The sequence below is a fragment of the Apteryx rowi genome, unplaced genomic scaffold (assembly GCF_003343035.1).
Source record: "Apteryx rowi isolate R43461 unplaced genomic scaffold, aptRow1 scaffold_1177, whole genome shotgun sequence".
NCBI classification, from domain to species: Eukaryota; Metazoa; Chordata; class Aves; order Apterygiformes; family Apterygidae; genus Apteryx; species Apteryx rowi.
In genome coordinates, this window is record NW_020447394.1 from 101,158 (window position 1) to 125,513 (window position 24,356).

General features: G+C 51.1%; 1 protein-coding gene across 3 annotated transcripts; it reads left to right on the forward strand.

The window, feature by feature from the left end:
* The first annotated feature begins 2,158 nt into the window (after positions 1-2,158).
* RNF41 (ring finger protein 41) lies at positions 2,159-23,967 on the forward strand. Of its 3 annotated transcripts, XM_026083013.1 has the most exons (8): positions 2,159-2,340; positions 2,960-3,142; positions 5,642-5,826; positions 16,330-16,442; positions 19,601-19,872; positions 20,767-20,902; positions 21,473-21,576; positions 22,166-23,967. In XM_026083013.1, exons 4-8 carry the CDS (start codon positions 16,353-16,355, stop codon positions 22,515-22,517), a joined length of 954 nt encoding a protein of 317 aa, XP_025938798.1. In that variant the 5' UTR covers positions 2,159-2,340; positions 2,960-3,142; positions 5,642-5,826; positions 16,330-16,352; the 3' UTR covers positions 22,518-23,967. The 3 variants fall into 3 exon arrangements, with proteins under 3 accessions (XP_025938798.1, XP_025938782.1, XP_025938789.1); XM_026082997.1 differs by lacking the exon at positions 5,642-5,826; XM_026083004.1 differs by lacking the exons at positions 2,960-3,142; positions 5,642-5,826.
* The last annotated feature ends 389 nt before the right edge of the window (positions 23,968-24,356 follow it).

Sequence of the window (24,356 nt, forward strand, 5' to 3'; positions counted from 1 at the left end):
GGGGGCCGGGCGCTGTCGAGGTCCCTGGGGAGGGTTTTGGGGCCCGCTGTGACACAGGGGCTGGCAGAGCCAGGGCGGGATCGCCGGGAGCCCGGCTCTTGCGCGGGGGGGAGGCTGGGCCAGGCGGGGAAGGACCCGCCGAAGGGCCGGAGACCCTGGAGGTGGAGGAGGAGGTTGCTGAGAATAGGCATTGATTTGGGAAAGGGCTTAAAACCCTTCTGYGGCCATGGGGGTACGCGATGGGGGCAGAAAGGGGGATACGTCTCCCGGAGTGCTGCGTGGGTCGTTGTGCTTCCCATCTGCCGTGCTCGCTGCTGGGGCTGCGTCCTGCGAGTTTAGGAGCTGAGGGGATGAGAGTGGTTTAAACCTATCTCTGACAGCTCGACTGCGAATTGAGCTCCCAGTCGTCTTGAGGAGCATCTCTTGGCTCTGATCTCTGATAACGTTTCCTAYCCTCCTGTACGTGTGTGTTCCAGGCTGCTGGGGCCTGAGTAATTTCAGACCTGCTCGCAGGGGTTGGCTAGTGCATTACTAAATGGTCGCTGAGAAGGTGGGGTGAAAAACACTACTGTGGCTTGAGAAGACGGTAGTTCCAGCTGACTATACAGCGTCATAAATACTCCGTGACTTCACCAACAATTGCTCTTCTAGTAGCTTTTAGGGGAAAGCTTTTAATTGGGCTGAAAGTTGCTCTGATGACAGATTATTTGCAGCCTCTGGGTGCTACTGTAATACAGTGAGGATTAAGACCGTTCTGGTCCCCATGTGCAAGAAGCCCAGGGCTCTGGGGTGCTCTTGGGTGAGGAGTGGAGAAATAGGGAATCTCATGTGTGGGTTAGCTGTAAAAATTAAAGCATATATAATTCATAACAAAAGAATGTGAGAACACTTACTGCTTTCAAGTTCTTGGAGTCCTGTGACTGACCTTCAGAGCACATCACAAAGCTCGTGTGTGTGTTTGAGGCATTTGAGGAAGGGTAGGAAGTAAAGGGAAGTCAGTAATTAAATGAAATAAGGCTTTAGTTCACGACAAGGTTTTATAATGCAGTCTGTGTACTCAATAGCATGCGGCTCTGCGAGGTGTCCTGCTCTTTTTCCAGAGATGTGCGAGTAAATGTTACCCTTCACAACTTCAGGCACCTAAGCTTGGCAGGTATCTTGTCTTATAGGAAGGTCCCTAGCCCTTCTTTAATATAGTTTGTAGGGTTAAATGTAAAACTGTGTTGTGGCTTGCAAGGGCCAGGCRTTATTGTGCCTGCTTTAGTGCTGTAATAATGTCCAGTGGTGTTTCTGAGCTATATTTTTATCCTTGTTGCCTAGAACAGCACATAAAACTAAAACAGTATTTCAGATTCAGACTTCCCTGCTGTCAGTTTTTGCAACACTAGAGTGAGCATAGGAGTTGGAGGGGAAAAAAAAAAAACTTGGATTTGTGTCAGGAGGTATTAAGGTGGCATTTGGGAAACTATTTTTAGCAAGATTGCATAACTTAAAAGCTGAGCCTTTACCTACTGGGCAAATATTTCTTTTCCTGCAAATGGTGCATTCTTGCAGTGCAGCAATCTCGCTGAAAACTTTTGCCAGACAAACGAAATGGGGATTTGAGGCAAACATAGTTTTGTCTAAGGGCTGGAATTTCCGAAGCAAAGTGCYGCAGGGAGGCAACTGATGTTAGATCAGCAGGCTCGTTCGTATTCAGCTGGTCAGAAATGCTGAAATAAGCAGGGGCTCTCAAAATTTGGCTGGGGGCTCTATAGCTATCATTTTTTTGCAGTTTTTTTTTTTTTTAAAGTAGAGTAGTTTTCCTAGGTGCTTGGAAGACAAGGTAAGGAGTGGTCTCAGGTGTGGTGATTGTCCTCTGTTCAGATCCTTGTTCCCAAGAGGAACATCAGGCGTATCTGGCTCAGGTTGCAGGTACTCGATCGTTTCTGCACAGGTTATTCAGCTTCTTAGGCATGTTGCGAAGGCTCTTCAGGAAATGCAGGTTTCCTGATGGAGGGGAGCAGTCTCGCGTGTGTGGCTGAAGGCCTGGGTTCTTGTGTGAAAAAAGAAAGATGTTTTCATCTGGGTTTTTAGAGGATGAGTGAAGGGCAGGGCACAGCTTCCCATGTTGGTTTTTACCATGCTCATTTTTTCCTTCCTTTTTTTTTGTGACTAGATCTGTCCTGTTTGACCTCATGACTCTTCTGTAGCAGCGGCTCTTGGCCAGTGAAGAATGACATTTTAGACTGTAAAAGGAGGAAAGGGAAAAGATGGGCCACTGGGAGCAGCTCCCTGAAAAGAGTAAACCAAACCCAGCCCTATCTCTTTGCGACTTAGGGAGGAATTCTGCCACGGAAGGTAAATCAAGTACTTTTCAAACTTTTTTGCATCTACACGCAGGTGATGAATTTAAGACTTCTCTCCACACACGTGGAACTTCAGACACGCAAATGGTTAGAATTATATCAGCAGTTTTATGGGAGTGTTGCTTTCTATACAGGGCTTTCAATGGGCCACCGTGGATATTTTTAGGACATATTTATTAGAAAACTTTGTTTCTGCTCTGTTGACAAGAAAGACCTCTTTATCTCTGCACGCAAACCTTGGTCTTCTATCAAGAGTCTCCCTGTGCCTGCAGGGGTCCCTCTGTTCTCCGGAGCAGTACGGTTGACAGTGCAGCACATGTGGCTGCTGTCACAGCTTGTAGCCGCTCGATTCCTCCTTCAGCAAATGTACTTAGATCACTGTTTAGAGATCACAGCCTGCTGTTCAATAGTCTGTGCAGGCTCACAGTGAAGGATACAGATCTTGCTCTAAAGCCGTTAAAGAACCTTTCTTGTAAATTAATGTCTACAGGGAAATAGCAGAATCCGCCTTAAATTTCGGTGCATAACTAGTCTAAAACAGTCCTGCCAAACTGGCTTAAAAACTGCTCCTGCCTGATTTCTATATCTCTTTATTTCATTTGGTGCTCTAGAATGAGAAAGACAGACACTGGAATTTCAAGAGCACTCTCAAAAGAACTTGATTCCCTGTAACTTACAGAGACAATGTTTTGTTAATAAAACCTACTGATGAATCTGGAATTTTGGAAAGGCATCCCAAAAGATTGCAGAGACAGCTGGAGGCAACGCATAGCGAACTTCAAAAAGAGCGAAAGGTAAAAGTGAGCCATAGGCTGAGCTGCTGAGCGATCTCTGCGTGTGTGTTTTCTCACTAATCAGTCAGCTTGGTGACTGGCCAACTTCTAGGGCTTCGCAGCTTGTGTGGGCTTCCTCACAGCAGAAAACAGGAAACACTTCTTAGTGAATAGGGTCCTTGCTGTTCTGTTCTAAGGGTAGGATTATTCACCAGTATAAAGAGATCCCTTGCATCCATATGCTTTCAACCAGAGGCAGAAAGCTCTTTGGTCTTCCCATGTTTTGTTTTCCATGTGGCAGCTGATCTAGACTCGCTCAGTACAGTGGTGGTGCCAGATAGTTGAAGGTGGGTCTGAACAGAAGCTTGAAAACTTGGCTGACCTGTCTAGGCCACACTACTGGATTTTCTCTCTGAGGTCCATGTTCTGCCCTGTGTTCCTGGGAATTTTTGTCCTGTCCGTAAGGAGCTAAGACCTGCCTTCATCCATGTGGGTGTTACTAATGAAGGCAATGGGTTTGGGGGGGGGAAATCCTTTTCCCTGTCAGTTTTGGCTTTCTGATGCCAGGTATCGCAGCAGCACATCAAGCCCCTGTTTAAACTAGCTGTCTAGCGAGGTTTTCCTTGTGACAAGGTGTCACTTGCACTTCTGGTCAGGCAGTTAGGGTTGGGAGGGGACAGACTACTGGTCTCGTGTAGCAGCAATGCGGGGTGTTTTTTGTAACTGAGTATTTGTATACAGATGTTTTGCTGGCTATGATTTGTCTGCCATTTCTGGGGAAAAAACATTAAACTCGTTTAGCTTCTGCTTTAGGTTTTCTATTTTTCTTGGGCTGTCTTGACCTCGTAAGAAACAGACCGGAAAATAAAAGCTATAGCAGGGATGGGTAAGGCTGTGCTGTGCTGTGTAATTCCAGCACAGCCCCACCTGTTATCAAGTGGTCTGTTCTGCTTATCTAAGGAAAGGAAACCCACCTTGCAGACCCTAATGTCCTCCTCTACCTTATCTGTAGCTATGAATGCTCTCAAAATAAACCACTTCTTGTGGTTGCATAGCATGGCACGTGTGTGAGGCCCCAGTCCTACTCGGAGCCTCTCGGCACTGCTGCCATTATGGATGAAGAATGTGCAGGGCCTTCAAAAGTACACTGGGGCCAGATTCCTGCCCCTGGGATCTCACAGTGTTCACTTCTTCCTCTGGTCTTGCTGCATCTGCCTGTAGACATGCTGTGGGCTGCAGCAGCATGCCGTGCCACATTCCTCAGTGATCTCTGGGGTTTGTGGGATGTGTCACAGCACAGCTGACAACTAGGGAAAGCAGGCTGTGCCAGGGGAGCTGGTGGCTCGAGCAGATTCAATGCGAGTTTGTACCCCAAGTCACAGGATCTAGTTTAGTTCCTACCTGGCTTCCTAGTAGCCAGAAGCTGTTATTGCAGATAGAGCTCAGACAAAATAGAGTCTTTGCGCTGTAGAAATGCAGCATTTTTGCAAGTGGGAAGGGTATTCTAAGCTTGTAGCGAAAAGGACAAAAACAAATTGATGCTTCTGCCTGAGTCTTGTACGTTTCCCTTATAAATCTGAGACTTACAAATCTAAGACTTGTAAGGTTGGAGAGAAAATGTTTGTTTGATACTGGGATTGAACATATCTCGCATTCTTGCTGACTATCAGTTACATCATTTGTGTGCTATGTGGGTGGAGGTCACATGCAGGTTCTTACCCTGACGCTGCAGTTGAGGGTTACGCTCTCCGTCTGAAAACGAAGAAAACAGGCGAGTGCTCGCTGATGGGCAGGAGAGGAAGCATGGGTGTAGCTCTCTAAATCAGCGCATCTCCACTTCAGTTGCTCCAAGGGATATTTTTGGAGGAAAATAACCCAACTGTTGTGGAGATCTGCCAGAAAAATCATGCTGAAGTTTGAATGTTCTCTCTGTATTTCCCAAGTCATTGCTTATCTGTGTGGGTTTCTGCATATTCTTTCTGCCTCTTTGGAAGCTCTATTTGAGGCTGTAGAGCCCATTCACAGTGCTGTAGATTGAATTCCAGAGCTTTAGATGGGCTTGATTTGAAAAAAAGTACAGAAGGGAAGTGGCAGGAATTGGGTGGGAACCTCAGCAGCTCAAGGTCAGGCCACCCTGTCAGAAAGTCTTAATAAAAAGCAGGTCCGTGATGTTTTGAAACAATGTGTGATTTTTAGAAGTCGTTGCCATGGCTTAGCAACCTGCAGCAACAAACTGCGTTCTCTGAGCCTGTTTCAGTCGCAAAGCACAGGCTTGTAGTCAGCTTTGATTCTTGATTATGCATTTTATAGAGCTGTAGGACTTGAAAAGACCTCCTGRGTTGGTAAGACCTTAGCTCTGCGTCGTGTTCTTCATAGGCTGAAGGTAAGGATAGCCTAAGCCTAGATTTTGAATAGGAGCAAGCCTGAAAACTTGTATTGCCTGCAGTGCCAAAGAGGCTTGCTCAGACATCATGGTATCTTTCTGCTCTCGTCTTCTCTGCTTTATTTTACTTTCATTAGGTCAGAGAGCTCTGGGGTTCTGTTTGAGCTGTGGTACCGAAGGGGAGTGTTGGCTGGAGTGGCAGAAACTCGCTGGTCTTGCATGTTTGGGGACTTCGTGTTGCAGAGTGCTCAATGTGAGACACAAAGCAGGATCTAGGAGAGGGGTGCAGCACGTGGGAGAAACCAAAACCTCCTTGGGAGAGGTGTGTGCACTTGAAAATATTCTTGCCTTAAATGCCAGCTTGGCTTCAGGAGCTTCCTAGCTTTTCACAGTGCAAACAAAAAAAAATCCCTTCTTAGAGTGGGGGAGGGTGTGTCTGAGGTTTGTTTTTCCTGAGAATTTGAGCAGTTAACATAACCTGACAAATGTATTTATGCTCCATATACTTGGAAGGGAGCAGGGTTTTAATCTGCTCTGTGAATGTTACTTCTGTTAGTCCYGCAGCTCTGGAAGAGAGCTGCCGTTTCAATTCTCCGACTGTGAAGCTGGAGATAGGCTGGATAAACACTGCATCGTGCGCCTTATGTAACGACTCCCCGGGCCGACGGTGTGCCAGAGAACAGGCTGTGCTGTAGACGYGAGGGATGGGGCACTGCAGAGCTTTACCTAGACTGCCTGGGTTCCTTTTCCGAAAAAGCCTTGCCTAGTCTGAGGGGATAGCGGCCTTGCCCCAGTAGCTGCAAACAGGGATGTCCACCTCCACGTTAGAATCACAGAATCACAGAATCACTGAGGTTGGAAGGGACCTCTGGAGATCATCTAGTCCAACCCCCCTGCTCAAGCAGGGTCACCTAGAGCACATTGCACAGGATTGCATCCAGGCGGCTTTTGAATATCTCCAGAGAAGGAGACTCCACCACCTCTCGGGGCAACCTGTTCCAGTGCTCTGTCAGTCGTCTTTTGTTTTTTGTAGGGGCCAAGGTGGCATTATCTGCACAGTGTGATGTGAACTTGGCTTCAGTTCCTTGCACGTGGTGTGCTGAGAGCTGTTTTGCTCCAGCAGCCGCCTTGAGGAACTTCTCAAAGATTTCCTTGCTTTCTTCTCTTGAGGTGGCTTATTTCCAGGGCTAACCATTCTGCCTCCAGTCTCTTTCACTTACATGTCTTTAACATATTAAAAGTACTGAAAACAGGGTGAGTTTGTTAGGTCCCAGCTGGAAGAGTCTGCAGGTTGTCTTTGCTTGTCTGGTACCAGTAGTGTTGTTTCATGTCGTGGGATTTTGAGGCGCTGCCAGCATTGAGGCACGATGCCTGTAGGTGTTCCCAGGACACTCCGAAGCCTGGCTGATACTGCAGAGATCCCGAAGAACTTCCCTGAATGAGGAATGGTCTTGCTGGATGGAAAAATCTTCTAGGCCCAATTCTGCAAGGATTAAGCAAGTAGAAGTTCCTCAACATATCCTTTTCCCTTCCACCAGCTACCAAATTGGGATCTTGAACATGGCAAGGACCTCGTGATTAATGTGTTTTCCTGCTATTATACAATTAAGAAAGATTGTTTAACCCGCCTTTCCTTTTGATCTTTTTTTTGCCTGTGTGTACTTAGGCAAAAGCTTTCTTTTACTTTGGAAAAAAATCACTTTTTCTAAAAAGCCTTTCACAAGTGTGGGGTTTTTTTTTTGAATGGAAAGTTCTGCTCTTTGGACATGAGCTATTGTCAAACAGAAGATCAACACTGCAGTAAAAAGCTTCATGGAAAGAGCTGTTAGATTTGTACTCCTAATACTTCTGGCTTTTAATTAAAAATATTAGTCATTATTTGCTATGTGTTTTGCCTGCAGCCTCTTGAATCAAAATAGTATATACTAAAACTTGGTGGATTACTGTCAGTCATTTCTGAAGTCTCTGTTAACTGAATAAACCACTTGGAAGAAACACCTCTACTTAAGAAAATGTTCAGGCCTGGGGATTGCTGTTTTTATTTTTTTAGGTGTGGGAGGGACTGCAGTGGACATTCTGTGAATCCACTGGATTTTATTGCTGCTGGAGTAAACACAGTTCTTGAAGGAACGAATTAACCCATATGATCATTGTTTCAAAACAAGTACATTAGCCCAACAATTATGTTGAAACAGGTGGTTTACTAACCCCTTTAAAGGGTTAGTAAGCAAGAATCATTCAAACTTAATTCCTGAGCCTTTGTGTGGTTGTTCCATTCGAGTCTGGAGCGTGACTGAGGATCGTCCTCTACCACCATGGTCCCGATTCAGCTGCTGTACATAAGTCACTTTACAGTATGAAGCACTGCTTAAACAGTACTGTATCCCAGAACACACATGCTTGCCAARCTCTTCTCTAAAGCTATAGATGCTATTGGAGACAAAAGGATTAGTTTGCTGGGKTTTTTTTCCCTGTGAGTGGAGCGTAAATTACTTTAAATTGCCGGCTGCTTCCTGGGTATGTGCAATAACAATTAGAGGCCCTCTGTGTTAATGCTGGAAGGGCGAGTGAACGAGTCACGTTTCAACTTACTCTGTTGAAGTGGCTGATCGGTTTTTTTGGTGGGGAGGGACTGCTGCTGCTGCTCCTTGCTGTCATTAATGTTGTGGTTAATTGCATGCACACCAAGCAGTTGGTGGTGACCAACAGCCTGCTTATAGGCAAAGCTGGTTTATTTTATCTACTGTTCTTCACCTGTAAGTCYTGATGGAGAAGCTGAAATCGGGCAGGTGAAGTGACCGTCCTGGCCTGTGGATCAGCAGTCTGTCTTCTGTGCCAGTGTTTTGTTTTTTTGTCAGTTCATGGCCTTTAAATGTCTCAAATATGTATTCAGAAATTCCTAGGAAAACCACCAGGCCATGCAGGCTCGTTCCACAYATGCAGGCAAGCCAAATGCAAATAAAATTGGAAGAAGCAAAGAAACAATCAAAGTAACGTCAAGAATTTGGTCCTGTGATCACTGGGTTGCCTCTGCAGACCTTGCCTGTGGTGCTAAGCACAAGGCAGTCTGTCCGCGGCTAAGCCCAGCAAGTTACCTTTGTGGAGTGGACTCTGGACTCTGCTCCTTTTGGTGCTAGCGTTTGAAGTTAGGTCTGTTCCGTCAAGCCGTGTGTAACATGGGTGGACACTAGGTGTAACTCTGTACCAGAAAAGTAAAGGTAATGAGTAGAAGGACCGAGCAGATCTGACATGAGTCAAAGTTAAAAACAGTGGTGTCATTTGGAATAGTGTTACCAGATTTGTGAGGCTTGATAGACCTGCCAGAAACCCCGGTGCCACAAGGAGAGCGCCGTAGGGAGAGGTGGTTGGCCCTCAGAGCCTGCATCTCGTAACCACATCTTGAAATCGAACTTTCATTCTTCTTACTTCCTTCAATTTTCATAATGCACAGTTGTGCAACTCCTGTCCACATGTCTGGTTAGGAACACAGCTTGAGGTGCAAAAGCCGTGGGAGACACTGTAGCCAGAACTCTGTACTGCCCTGAGCGCTACCCCTTACTGYGAGTGTTTTGTTTCCTAAGGAGTTATGAGATGTATGTTGTATTGGCTGTTCTTCATCAGTAAATCATGACGGGGCCTATATCTGAGCAGAGAGCTTGTAGCTCCCACTGGTTCCCAGATTAAAGTTTGGATTTCTTAGTTCGTATGCCAACAAATACCCATTTCAGTTCCCTGCCTGGCCAGGCAGTGTGGGGAAATCACTCCAGCCAAGAATGGTTTCCATGCACAATATGCATTGCATTTATTTCTGTCCCGCTGCATTGCATAGTTTAAAAACTAGGTCGCTGGACAACTAGGTCATGCAGAGGGACTTTTAGCCAGCTTTAGAYTGTGCTGCATGTTCGGGTTCAATATTGTTCTTGTCAATCTTCAGCTTCAGACAGCTCTTCTCCTTTTGTGTGAAACGGGGGGTTCGTCGCTAGCGCTGGCTGCTGGGTCTTGCGCCAGCAGCGTTCAGGAGGGTGGGCAGGCACGTGGAGCCGCTGGAGTCCCAGCGCGTCCTGGCGCCCACGGCTCTTGGTTCGCTCTCGAACCCGGAGCAGGGTGGCTGCGCGGCAGTCGCTGAGCTCAAGCACCTGGCCTGCTGGGGCCTGACACAGTCCGGTCGCAGCTGCAGGCTGCGCTGCTCTTTAAAATGGGCGGACTGCAAATGCCAGAGGATGCCGTGAGCTGGAATGGGCTGCTGGCAGGAGGGAGGCCAACTGATCGCCGGGGCTTGGCAAGCTGCCCCTTGCCAGCTGGGCTGCGGTAACTGGGTCGCTTGTGAGGGTGCAAACGGACGGTCTTCAGCTCTCYGCACACTGTTGTTAGGCTGCTGAGACTCTCCTGTTGCAGTTCTGCTGGAACAGGCCGCTGTCCCTGTGACAGCAGCGGTCGCTGACCTGAGGGTTTCCTGTGAAACCTCTGTTGTGTGAGGTCAGTTAGGAGCCCTCAGAGCTGCTTTAAAGCTGCAGAGCATGGACACGGGCACAGCTTCAGCGCCGATGACTTCCTTTGTCCAGCGGTCTGCTTGTCAGACCAGAGAGCCAGCTGCCCAGAGCCCTTTTGCCTTCATCCTGGCGCCAGCCTTGATCCTATCCATAGCAGCAGCCTCCTCACCTGGTCCRAGAAGGATGAAGGATCCCAGCAGATCCCTTCAGCAAGGTGCTTCTAGCCAAATGTTAGCCCCTCTGCAGAGCCAGTTCCTTCCATGTACTGACAGGGCAGTTTCCACCGTGCTGCTTTGTCCTGGTAACTGGCTGTCCCACCAGCAGTGTCAGCAGCATCTTTCCTTGCTGTGAACTTGGACTCCTSGGAGTAGAAGTCACCTTACATGGATGCAGATCCAGAGGGCTGGGAGCCCATTGCTGCAGAACTTGGTGATTTCTTTAAGCTTCTAGGTCACTTTTTTTCCCCTGGAAACTCTCCAGCGGCAGCAAGACTGCTTCAGAAACCTTGCAGCCCCCATGATATGCTATGTATTTACTCACAGCAGGGAAACCGAGGCAACAAAGTGTGGTGCCCCAGAACACACACAGTGCAAACCAGTGAGAAGATCACTGGAGTCCTGGCTCCCATGCTGGGTTTTAACTGTTACAGAACAGCCTCTCTTGCATCCATATGTTGTTTTCTCTTCCTTTCCTCCCCTCTCCCTTGCTTTCTGGTTTTAATTTTATTTCTTTTGGCTCATAAAGCTGATGAAATTAGGAAAGATTATTAAAAACACCATTGCTTACAGAACAGGTTTCTTCCAAGCTGTCCCAGCTGCAAAGCTGCTCTGGTATCTGTTGGCAACACTTATATTGGAAATAATGAGAAAATGGTGTCTCTCTTTCTGAGAAGCAGGCAAAGCCTGACGCTGGAGACTTCCAGCACAGGCTAATTAAGTTTTATTTGTTTTGTTTGTTTATTTTAATTTTTTAAGGGATTCTGTCTGGTCTTCTCTATTCCCAAAGAAGGATTGGGCTTCCCTAATGAAGCAGTAGCAGATACAAGATACTTGCTTAGAAGAGGGACTAGCTGTGTGGACTTACTGTTAAAAGGAGGCAGGACAGTGGGATTGCCAGGTTTTTCTAGCAGCCGGTGTGCTTTAAGAGGAATTAGATACCTTTGCATTTGAACACAGGGCACTGGGGTGGACGTTGTTCTTCATCCGGTCCTTGGTTTTACTGACCATCGTGCTCTCACCCTCCAGGCATATTTTTTGCTGKGTGTTTAATATGTAGCTGCTGACAACCTTCCGTTCTTGCTGTTGTCATTTATCTTTTGCCTTGGAGCCGGTTTATCTAGGTAAGCTCTAGCTGTAAGTGCAGAGTCCTCTGTGTTGCCTGTTTTGCTAGACACAGTCGCGCAGTTTATCATGGGTAAGTGCCTCTTTCAAATCTTGGCCTTCTCGGGCTCTGGGTGATTGGGGTCCAGGAGACTTGCAACCAGCACGTCTTTTGCCTGGGTGGGACTCGGTTCCCTCTCAGGCRTGCTGTGTTGCCTGCCTCTGCGCTGTTCCTTGCTCGCGTTGCTCATACCAAACGTCGGCCTCTTGGAATGAGTCGGTGTCTCTTTCGAGTGCCTGGCACGCTGTGCGCGTGGCGCGGCGGGTGGAGTTGCACACTGCTGCCCCAGGACCCACGGCCAACAGCACACTGGTAAGACCTTGTAGAAGGTGCTTTTTTCCCAGTGGAACTGTCTAGGGCCAGGTCCTCTCCATGTTGCTCTGCATCCTTCCTCTTGCCTGTGATGTGACAGCGCGAGGTGTGTTTGTGACCTAGAACAGCTGTTACCCCAGGAAAGCTGATTGTGTGGGTGAGGAGGAGTGTGGAAACATAATCCYGTGAGCTTCAAATGAGTCAGCCTCTCTGTGTCAGTGGAATGGGGAGCTCCGCTGGAGCCAGTAGATACTGGCTTGTTCCACAGACTGTGCCTGGAGCAGTTTACCAGGCAGAAAGCTTGGCTCATCCTCAATGTCTGGGATCCAGCGGCTCGAACATATTGTGGCAAAAAGGAGGGAACATGTGAACATGTGCTTTGGAGGCTGTGGAACAAATCTGCAGGCTCCCATGCATCCATTTTTAGGGGGGAGGGAGAACCTTTTTTTTAAAGCCGTTAATTTTCCTTTTGTCAACAGAAAAAACTCTCTCAGCTATTGAATTTTCCTCTGGGGGCAGAAACAGTTAGATATCGTGCTGGAAGACAGCACGGTATTACCATGGAAATCTTATCTGTATGGTTGCTGCTAGTATGAAATATGGACGGATATGCTTTGGGTCAGAAGAGCCGCCGCCTTGTTAGCTGTGTTTCTGCGCTGTGATTTTGAAGTGCTGAGGTAAGCTGATGCCGCGTAATTGAATGAAGCCCCCTTGTTACCAAGACTGGGAACAAAACCGAAATGCACTGAGCGTATAGGAATGAATGTCCTATAACCAGAGCAGGGAGAGTTTATGGTGACTGACTGCCTTAACTTATTTGCCTATTTAAATGGTGGGTTTATGGAGAGGACGGAAGAACAGCACAAGTAGACGTCGGCCCCTCCATAGYGATAGCAGAGCTGGGAAGAACCCTCGTGTTGGGATGCGACAGCCTTTTGGCAGTCCTCGCATGCAGTGCCGTTCTCTAGCCAGCTGGTAAGTGGGTTGTCACCTTCCTCTTACCTCTCCTCTACTTCCTCAAGGGCGTATTGGGAACAGGCCTTGAAGGGCTTTTGTCCCAGCTGGTGGATGCTGAGGAGGCTTAGCGTAAGTGCAGGAATGTCAAAGTACTTTTTACTTGTTAATTCATGATCCTCTCTGATACAATCRAGTCCTTGTTGCTATGTAGATCTCTTCTGTGCTAAGCAGCATGCAGGCACTTGACATCCCCAGGCCAAGAAGATGACAATCTAAAAAGACAAGACAGACATGATGACAAGAGAAGCAGAGGGAAAGGGAGGAAAAGTGACTTACCCCAGCTTTGCTCTGTAATTTGGGTTAAAGCCCTGTTCTCTGTGACTTGCCTCTGATCCGTGCTGGCTGTCCTCTCTCCCTGCCCAGCCCTAGGGAGGCTGACGGTGCTGGGGTCAAGAAGCTGTGCATATTTGGAGAGGGGWGGATTGGGAAGTGCATTCACTTAAATCAAGTGTAATCATAAGTGGCAGTTGCTATTTATTGCAGAAGCGATTTGTTCTAAGAGTGGGCTTGGGTGGACCTTCCACTCTAACTTCACTCTGCTATATCTCGTCTTGTCCGTACTGCAGATGGCTTGGTTTGACTTCACCCCGTGTCTGAGTGCCTCTGTTAACCCTTCAAGGAAAGGCATCTTCTAAGCTCCTTGCACTTTGGTTCTGCACATGATAGATCCCTGCAGCCTGTGAAGCACCATTCTGCTTGTTGCGTAGCACTGCGCGTGTAGGGCTTGCTCATACTAGCTGTGTGATACCTCCTTCGGGGCCATCCTGGAGGCTGCTGCGCCCAGGGAGGAAGGAGTGTGCAGTATCCTGCAGGGCTGGGTCATTAATTCACYTCGATCTGACAGGAGAGAGGTTGGGTTGCCAGCTCCATCTCACTAGAACATCGCAGACATTTTCAGCTCTCCTGTTTCTTCTTTGCAATTAGGAAACAAATGTTCCTTGCTCTGGCATGCCAGCAGAGCCCCATGGATGATCTGGCTCTGTGCTGGCRGAAGGAGCAAGCATCTGGGTAGAGGAATGAGAAGAATTCAGAGGTGCTCAGACTCATGCAGGTGCAGAAATTTTTCTGGGGAAAGCTTTGATTCAGCTTCTGTTTGGCATATGGCAAGGCGGCCGATCGTAGTGTTTGTGCTGTGCCCTCTGCTCTTCTCCCCTCCGCTCTTCTCTTGCCCGAGTGGGTGTGAAGACATTCAGTGTCTCGCCCAGCTGCTTGCTGGAAACTACAAGTTTGGAACCGAAAGACAAAGGAAGCTGAGCTGTTAGCAACTGCGCTTCTGAGCAAACCGTGCTGTGGGCAGGGCACCGGCTGTGCGGTGAGACCCCTTCCCTCGGGGCTGCTGTGCTGTCTGGAGTTGGGGCGTTCACAGTGCAGCTTGTCTTGTTAGCGGAAGGACCTTGTCCAGATGCCCAGTCTGGATCCACTTTCGATGCCTRGACGCCCATCGCAGTAACTGGTGCGGCATCTCCCTAGCAGTCGCAGAGGGCAGGCTGTGTTCCTGGCAGCTGCTCATGGATTCAGAAACACATCAAGATGCCACAGCGTGAATCAGGGCCCGAGCACGGAGCAGCAGGGATGAGGGTGTTTGGAGTGGTCCCAGCTATGAAGTGAAACGCCTTCCTGGCGAGGGGTTGCAGGTTGCCCAGGTGCTGTGGCTCAACTGCCAGCCAGGAGCTGTTGCTCTGGGTCCTCCACATCCATGTTTGCCTTTCCGGTCAGTTTTACCCCAATGTAAATGTGCTGGAGGTGCTGAGACTTGCAGTGTGAGTGGCTCATAAAGGGATGGGAAGRAATTTGGGTCCCTTGCCAGTTGAGGAGAGCAGCATCTGTCCAAAGGCATGGGAAGGTTTGAGAGCAGCTGATCCTAGTTGCTCAGGGATCTGTTCTCCCTCCAGCGTGGAGCTGTTAATCTTGTAATCTGAMTTGCAAACTCTGACACAGGGACTTTCCCCATCCCAGCCTCTGTCAGAGGAGTCTTTTGTCTGTGCTTGTTCTGTGAAAGCAAGGAATCTATCCACACGTGGAGCTGATTTATCATCTGATTTTCACAGATGTCCAGTGAGTTGATTAAAGTCCCTCCCTACTGCCCTTTGAYTAGGAGAAGGTCCCAAGGGCCAACCATGAAGTTATTGCATTACCTTCAGCCTCCCCCTATCCATCCATCATGCCTTCTCTCCTCCCTTTTCTTTTCCAGCTGAGCAGATGCAGCAGTTCCCCCCAATGAGCCGCGCTTGCTGCCTCTGTCTAGAGCCGAAGCTCTTTCGGCTGGGGAAGGCTGGCTGGGGAAGCGCGTGGCGCTGCGCAAGCAACTCGGCCGAGGTGTAGCGACTCGGCACYGCTGGCCATGGCTGGATGGCTCGCATCTGGCTGCGGAGCATCCGCAGGGCGAGTTTGCACCTGCCCTCCGGAGCAGGTAGACGTTCCTGGCGTTTGCGCAGCTGGTGGTGCTGCCACGCCGCGGTCCCCTCCCCGGGGCAGGCACGGATGGCATCGGAGCCGCGGCGTGGCCTCGTGCACCTCCTGTCCCCACCTGGTTCACGGCTCCTGTTTGCGTTCGGGTGGAGCCTCCTCCTTTATCTCGTGCCGAGTGCGATGGCGCCGCCGCAGCGGGAATCTGTAACGCTGCGACGGTTGTCACCGACTTTGATGTTGGTGAGAATGGGAGAGGAGGGGTTGGCTCTTCAGGGACAGGCCRCAAAGGGACCGGTAACTGCCGGCACGCTGGGGCAGAGCTCAAGGTCGGTCTCTGGCAGGTACCGTGAGAAGCTAGTGAGCGGCATCGCCTGGGAAGCGTGCCCTCGGAGGGGAGGGACAGGCACTGGGTGCCTGGCGGCTGGATGCGCGGCTGGTCTCGGTACCGCACGCCCTCCGTGCTGCGAGCAGGCAGCCCTGGCGGCTCGCACAGGCTGCGGGAGGCTCCTCGTCCAGGCGCCGAAGCGCCCAGCTGCGACCACGCTCTGCGGCGGGCGGTGTCACAGTCTTTGCTCTGCGTCCGCTCCGTGGAGTGGTGAAACCCGGAGGCAACTGGGCTTTGTTGCAGATACCTGTGCCCAGGTAGCTGGAGTCCCCGGAGCCAGCAGGAGTGCCGTCCCTGGGGAAGGAGTTGGGTCCCTGCGCTCGGTGTGGCAGGGCCTGTGGGTGTCTGGCTGCCCCCGGGAGCAGTCTGGCACACACTGGCATACGTTGCTGCCTGTGCTCGTAGGCACAGCGCATAAAAGCCCATGCCGGTGGGCTGGCACAGCGCGGCGTTAGCAGTGTCTCTCTGCTGCTTCTCCTGTGCAAACCGAATCCAGCTGTGAAAAAAAAAAAAAAAAAAGGCAAGTAGGAAAATTGCAGCAAGGTTAGTAATAATGTGTGTGGGAGAGCAGCGATGCCAGCAGTGCATCGCGAAGGAGCAGTTCAGCGCACAAACAGGGCTGAGAAGACCACTTTCCCCTTGGCTGTGCTGCACCCTCCTCCGCACAGCCCTCGGCTGTGAGTGCCTGCCACTCTCGGGTCTGCCGCAACCAGCCGCGTTGGGCAGAGGGAGCAGAAATTGGGAACCTGGCCGCTGTGAGGGCCAGGACTGGCTCTGTCTGGGCTCCACGGATGCTCAGCTGCTCCTAACCTCTGTTCTTTTTCCCTYGCAGGGTTCTGGCGTTGGTGATGAGCAATGGGGTATGATGTAGCACGCTTTCAGGGGGATGTTGATGAAGAYCTTATATGCCCCATCTGCAGCGGGGTCCTGGAGGAGCCGGTGCAGGTAGGTTGCCATCTGATCACTGACTGTTGTTACAAAAAGCCTCCGATTGCAGCTCCAGACTTCTAGAGGTCTTCATCAGATGATGGGCGCCACACACAGCATGTGCATTACGTGAGCTTAAGGGAGTCTTAAAGCTTTCTTGCTAATGCATTAAAGCAACAGCATGTGTAAGGATGCGTAAGCTGCCCAGAATCCTCTCAGATGGAGGATAAATAGCTCAGATGGAGGATAAATAGCTCAGATGGAGGATAAATAGAGCACAGCTCTAGTACCAGCACACTGCTCTGTCGGGCCTGACGCGGCTGGGAGCGTTTGGTCCAGCTCACTCTGCAGCTAGTGGAGCTGTTCAGGGAGGACAGCAGTGCGGGGGGGGGGGGGGTTGCTTTTTCCACTCCTGCATCAGCTTCCTGCCCCTGTAGAGCGGAAGGGCTGTTGAACAGGGCTTTCCTGTGAACTTCGATATTGCAAGCTCTTCCAGCATGGTGTGCAGGAGTGGCTCTGCGGAGGGGACACTGGAGCCCCTCCGGAGCTCTGTGTGGTCTGTGATGTGTTGGTGCACCCATTGCCTGCGTGGTAATGGAAAGGCCATATTCATCACTGTGTCCTGCTAAGCCCAGTTGTTAGGGGAGAAATTATGGGGTCTTTTAGCCCCCCTCACCAGCGCTGACTGGAGCGAAGCACACTCCTGATGGCTGRGCGGAGCTGGCAGTGTACGTGGGGCTTCCTCCCCGCAGCTTGTGCCCTTCCCTTCCTGGGAATGTATTCCACCAGATGCGTTTCTGCATTGGTAGAGCTGTGGCCATGTGTTAGCTTGCCTTGTACCCTCTGCGTAAATCCAGCCTTCATTTGAAATAAAATGGCTTAAAATAGGATTGAGCTAATCTGAAAAAACATGCTTGTTGCAGTTTGATCACTTAATAATGAATAGAATCACAAAAGCTGTGATTTGTGCTGTGCCGGTAAGCTGGAGTCCCAGAGAAAGCCAAGGATTGCATAGCGTATCCCCCCGTGTCAGTGGGCTGCATGTGTGCTGGGACCGGGGGTGTGCAAAACTGCGCAATCTATTAGAGTTAAAATAGTGTGTTAGCACCCTCCAACTACACTAATCTGTCATGTCAAAACAAGCTTTGATGATGAAAAGAAACAGTCTGTCAACATGTGAACACGATCATGGATTATTGCATAAAATAGAGGGAAAGTTGCAGGTTTCTTAAGTAGATTTATTTAAATCTCATTTTGAGAATGTGATATCAAAAAGTCCCTTGTTCCCAGGCTTTTCTCAAGAGTGTTTAACAGCCTATCTGTTGGATACCAGCCCTCCTGCTCTTGCCAATGGCATGGTAACTTTAGCTGCGATTAGACTTGCATTTGTAGCTGGGCGTAAGACTTGCCCTCTGACTAGCCTTGATTTGAAGGGATCAAATTCCTGAGGACCATTCTCCTTGTTTCCTGCCTACCAGCTGAGTGATGAATGCTCTTGAGTGGATTCCTGTCGTGGAGGTGACTGGGGGAGAGGAGGCAAGTTGCCRTCTGTCTGGAGACTACTTCTGCTGACCAAGGGGTTGTAGAATAATCTAGGTTGGAAGGGGCTTCAGGACGACTCTGGTCCATCTGCCTGTTCAGAGCAGGGCCACCTCCAAGGTTATCTCAGATGGCCCAGGGCCGTGTCCAGCTGAGCTGTGAATATCTCTAGGGATAGGGAGTCCACAGCCTCCCTGGGCCCTGTCCCAGCGTTTGACCACTGTCACCGAAACACACATTCAGGCGTGACCCAGCTGTCCCTCTGGGGCACGGAAATGGCCCTGGGCTCTGTCCCAGGCACACAGATGGTCTCCCAGGTTCCTCTACAGCCTCGGCAATGAAACATCGCTTGCGGCAGCTGTGGTCCCACGGCCGCGGAGCAACCCTCTGCCTGCAGTAGCCAGTGAAACTGGTTTGATTTGCCATCTGCCACAGTCCCCATCTGCGCTTCCTGTCACTGGGGTTTCCAGATCACTAAGACTTCAGTGTGAGCGGATACGGCTGTGTTGATCGGCCTCGAGTGGATAAAACCTTGTGAAGGGAGCAGAAAGGCCAGCACAGCGGGGAGCTCGGGGATGCGGGGACAGGCGATGGGAAAGCCGAGGGAGCAGGACTTCAGCAAGGCACGAGGGAGGGGGGTGGTTTTCCCTGTGTCAGGGCCCTGCATGCGCTGCGTTGTCCGTCAGCGAGTTCAGCTGCCCGCCGGCTCGGAGGCGGTGTGCGGCTGGGGAGGGAAGCTGGCTCCATCTGTGTTGCCGTAGGGGCTGGAGTGAAACTTCCAGGACAGTGCTGTGAATTAACTGGTGAACCTTAATTCAGCATATGTCCTGCAATCTTTGTTATAGCCTGGCTACCTTGGCTGGCTTGTACAAGGCAGCCTGTAAAACACTGCACTGAGGGAACAGCTTGTAAATGAGATTTAGCCCTGAAAACATCTGACCTTTCAGTAACTCTGGATTTCTGCTTTCTGGAAGAAAAAGATCTGTGTTGTCTGAAGAACTGGCCTGTGTCCCATTCCCCCTCCCCAAACTTAATACCCTTTCAACTGTAGCTTGAACTTAAGAGCAGAGCCCAGCTGTATAAATACAGTGAAGTAATGTTCTAATCTGCCCTGGAAAAATGTTTAAATTTAGCATCCTGATCTGCCTTGCCGCCTCAGCCCTTTAAAAAGGCAGCGCAGGAGATGCCAGGGCAGCAGCACTGTTCTGACGGTCCATACCCTGTCCCACGGAGCCGATCTTTTTGCGAGGCACCGAGTGTCTGGTGAGAAGATAGTAACTTTGGGGCTGGGCCAAGAATGAAAACCAGACATGGATGAACCTGGGCATTTGCCATCCAAGAGAAGGAAGAATGGCTCTTCAGCAGCACCTTTCACATCGTCATGGGAAGGTGCTGTGCAGAGGCTTTGCGTTTTCTTTACAGGCCTGTTTTTTTGGTGTCTCATTCCCCTGTCTGCTTGCGTAGTGGATGTGCATCTCCCCAAGTCAGTATATAGCTGTCGTGCATCCCTCTGAGACTGAGAGCCTTTCTCCGATCAAGGTCGTTGCTAGCACATGAGCCATCCGGGCACCAGCAAACATGTCCCAGCAGGGTCTGAGTAACATGTAGCCCACTTCTGCTCCTCTTGCCCTCCRCAGGCTCCTCACTGTGAACACGCCTTCTGCAATGCCTGCATCACCCAGTGGTTTTCCCAGCAGCAGACGTGCCCCGTGGACCGCAGCGTAGTGACGGTTGCCCACCTCCGCCCTGTCCCGCGGATCATGCGTAATATGCTCTCAAAGCTGCAGATCACTTGCGACAACGCTGTTTTCGGCTGTACGGCAGTAGTGCGACTTGACAACCTGATGTCTCACCTCAATGACTGCGAGCACAATCCAAAGCGCCCAGTGACTTGCGAGCAGGGATGCGGGTGAGGATGGCCTTGGAGGGGTCCTGRCCTGGCCAGAGGGCACAAGCCCTTAGTGTGTCACGGCACCATGATCTCTTCCCACTCTGTCTGTGGAGGAGGGCAGAGTTGGGACCCCAGGCTGGGAGAAGGAACTGGGTTTTTGGTACCTGGCTCTGCTCTGGGCACCCCTTTGCCCCATGGGCATGGAGCTTTGGAGGCRGCAGAGCCTTGTGGGCTGTGGTGCTGCAGAAAGGGCTGGGAAGGCTTTTTAGTCAAAGCACATTCCTCCTAAACTTGGTTCAAAGCCCGTAGCTCTTTGCTGGAGGCTTAAGTGTCAACTGACTGGTGGAAATGGGGTACTGGAGCTTTTGTAAATGCACCCAGAGCCATTCCACCCCAGGACAAGTTCCAGCGTGAGCTCTGCTCCCTCCTACATGCTGCCAGCTCTGAGAGCCAGGAGCGGTGGGTGGCTGGTCTGGCCTTGGCACCTCTGCTCCTGGTGCTGATATCCTTCCCACTCGTGTGTTGTAAACATCCAGCCAGGCTGGATGGTTGGCTTGGAAACGATCAGATCTGCCTAAGATGAAGTCAGAGACTGGATCAGGCTCATGGACTCGCTAATGTGGGACTGATCCTGAGCCCTGATCACTTTCAGAGGAAGATAGTCCCATCGCCTGCCTACCTGGCGGTGATCTGTTCCCATAGGTCTCCCCCATTTGGTTTAAACCCTGAGGTATGATAGTGAACAGAATTTCTAAAACATATTCAAGATTACATGGCTCTGGGCTTTCCAGAGCTTCTTGCAAGTCCTCTGAGGCTGACTTTGTCCTGGAAGTTGTTTATAGCCATGCCAGGCGCTCTGGTGTGTAACTCTTCCTAACGCGGGGCCTCCACTGTTTTTGTAATGCTCTGCAGCTTGGAAATGCCCAAAGATGAGCTGCCAAACCACAACTGCATCAAGCATTTAAGATCTGTGGTGCAACAGCAGCAGACAAGAATCGCTGAGCTGGAGAAGACTTCAGCAGAGCACAAACATCAGCTAGCAGAGCAGGTAGCTCCATGTGGGCGAGGGGGTTGACTTGCAGCGGGGTCTCTTGGGAAGGGTCAGTCCTGCCTGTTTAGACACCAAACACTGAAAATGGTTTGTGCACAAAGAAAGCAGCTGCAGGGCAGACAGAACCGAGTGCAGCCAGGCCCCTGCTGCTGTTCCGCAACTCTGCTGTCTTGGAGTCCTTCCCTTGCTCAGCACGTGGAGGGCAACCCAGGACTCCCTCTCCTGCCCTGCCCTGCTCTGCCCTTTGCAGGTCAAGGCAGCTCAGTTTTGAGGGTATCACCATGAGTGATCGTTACTGGGGCTGAATGAGTTACTGCCTGGTGGCTGAGCCTGACAGCCCAAGCAGGGCGGTGCCCTCGCGCTGCCCCAGCTGCAGAGTGAAACCTGCCAGTTCAAACACCAACTTCCCCTGAAACTGGGGTGTGCGGAGAGCTCTGCCGGGGACAGTAGCTCAGCGAATGGGCAGGGACGGGCTCCTCCCTGCTGCTGTGCTGGGGGTTGCTCTTGTGGCTTCTAGCTGCGGCAGTGACTCCTTTTGCAAACCCCGCTGTCTCCTGCCTGTTTTAGAAACGGGACATTCAGTTGCTGAAGGCCTATATGCGAGCTATCCGCAGTGTCAACCCTAACCTGCAGAACCTGGAAGAGACCATCGAATACAATGAAATCCTGGAGTAAGTACTGATTCTCATGCTGCTCTAGGAGGAGCAGGGGGGCCCTGCATCAGGGTGCGAGTGGAGCTGGGCATCTGCCAAGCTTAACTTGCAAACTTGAGAGGAAGATGAAGTGCCTTCCAAGGCAAAGGCACACTGAGAAGAAAATGTGTCTTCTCGTCACAAAGCAAGCGGGGCAGTTGCAGGGATGTTTGTACTAGGGAGCGGCATGTGAGCTGCTTGCACAATGGGTTCTGGTCTTTTTTATTCTTCCACCTGCATCCTGTTCATAAGCAGGAAGCTGCCAGGTTCCTTCCTCCTTCTGAGAAGGGCTGGAGGAAGTGACTTCTCATCTGATCCTTTCTTCTGCTCCCTTTTGGGAGTTAAAGGCTCTATTCAACAAAGCTGAATGCCGCAGCAAGGCACCTGCAGGGACTGCTTGCTGGGGTGGGAACAGAGGAGAGGTAGGTGGGGGAGGAAGGGGTATTTCCCGTCCGGCCTAGCTCCTGAGCATAGAGCAGACCCGAGGCAGAGCAGCTCCTTGGTTGTGGTGACAGCCACCACTAATGCGTGGCACTGACTGTCCGCTTGTCCCTGTCTCTTCAACCAGGTGGGTGAACTCCCTCCAGCCTGCCCGGGTGACGCGGTGGGGCGGGATGATCTCCACGCCGGATGCAGTGCTGCAGGCCGTCATCAAGCGCTCGCTGGTGGAGAGCGGCTGCCCCACCTCCATCATCAACGAGCTGATTGAGAACGCCCACGAGCGGAACTGGCCGCAGGGCCTGGCCACGCTGGAAACCCGCCAGATGAACCGGCGGTATTACGAGAACTATGTGGCCAAGCGCATCCCTGGCAAGCAGGCCGTGGTGGTGATGGCCTGTGAAAACCAGCACATGGGTGAGGACATGGTGCTAGAGCCAGGACTGGTGATGATATTTGCACACGGAGTGGAGGAAATATAAGGACTTCCAAAGCGAGAAACGCTTCGTGCTGACAAGGGAGAGGAGGGGGAAGGTGGAGAGGCGGAGGGGACCGGGGGAGTAGCTGGTCAAAACCACTGGTGTTCCCTAGCCGCCTGCGTGGTTTTGTTAGGGCATTATTCCCTCGAGCCTCTTGCTTCCTAGCTGAAATGGTTAAATGCCTCTGGTAAATACTACTTAAAACACTTGGTCCAGCAATGAACACACAGTGCAGCCCATCCATGTTTGCCCCTTGCAAATCAGCTTCCACATACCATGTCTTTCAAGGGGGGAGAGGGAGAGAAAGCATAACTGCTCCACCGAATACCGCCAGACTCTTCAGACCCAGCCTGCCTTTTGGATGCTTTTGGAGCCCTGGCTCCTTGTGCAACCCAAACTGAAAGGATAAGTTATCTTGCTGCAGACTGACCCCATGGCCACTGGTGTATCTCTTGTTTGTCCAGAGGCTAAATCCTTCTTGGGCTTTATCTCCCTCTCTGGATTTTTTCCTGACTCGCTCTCAAAGGTTCCTCTGTTGCTATTTCTTCAAGTTTTGCCTCCTTCTATGCCTGACTGACCACACAGTACCTTAACAGCAGGATTTGCTCCCTGGCCTCCTGTGCCCAGCTGGGGATGGGGCATGTGATGGGGAGAAGCAGCCCAGGAGCAAGTCCACAAACGGAGCCCAAAAGCAGCTCTCGAAACCTGAAGGCAGCCGGAGCCAAGGCAGCTGAGCCGCCGAGAGAAGGAGCCTCCAGCGCTTGTCGAGGGCTGGGGCCTTCCCCTGTGCGGGAAAGACTCGGCGTTGGAGGAACCGGCCTTTCAGATGGGCTCCCCGGCCCCTGGATTCCACCGGCCCTGCAGACCTGCACCGGCACTGCCGCCCTCCTGCCACCGTTGCTCCGTGTATGCCCCATGCTGCCGGCCCGGCCCCAGCTCCCTCTCCTCTCCGGACAGGAGAGCCCAGGCTCTCCCAAGCTCCTCGTGCGGATGCTCCTGCCCAAGCAAACGGCTTGTGGCTGCCTGGGCATCTTGTGCCATTTAAAGTTGCCTCCACACGTTGCCCTCAGCCCCAGAGAAACTGTCCTGTCTGTTCTGTGTGCATTGGGTGTTTGGCAAAGAGCTTCCTGTACTGTTACTGTTGTTACTTTTCAGACACTTGTGATTGTGGTTCTGTATTTTTTGTACTTTTTTTTGCCTCTTTTGTTTGTATATCCCCTCCTTTTATCTTATTTTATTTTTGAAGTACCACGGACAGGCACCTCAGAACCTGGTTACGTTTACCTGTTGGGAATTTAATTTATTTGCATTTGTTTTGTTGTTTTTTACAGTACTTTTCTCCTTCTGTGTCTGTGTTGCTCAGATACGGTTTCATCAGCTCACTCCTGTGCCCGTGTGGGCTACTGTGAGGCAGGGATTGAAATAATCAATAAACAGCRTTCTGGTTGCTTTACGCGAAGCTCGGACAATCTCCTCACCTCCGGGATGGGGTGTCTCTGCTCCTCCTGGCCCTGCTCGCTGGGAGAAAGAAGCCGGGAGAGCACTGCAGTACTTTGGTTTAACGGAGCTCCCTTTCCTGGGCTGTTGGCCCCAAGGCAGCTGCGTTTATTCTAGTCCCCGTCGCTGGGAGCGAGCGGAGTCGGTGCTCTCCCAGCGAGGCCCTGTGGGCCTATGCCAGCCGTGGGGGTTTGGAGGCCGCTCTCYTGCAGCTGCCCGGGCACAGGGAGGCTGCCGCAGCCCTGGGTCCTGTGCCGGGATCCTTTTTCCCTGTGCGCATCCCGCTCTGGGCCGAGGGACCTTCCCAGCAGCAACACAAGGATGGGGCCGGAGCAGGCAGAGGGC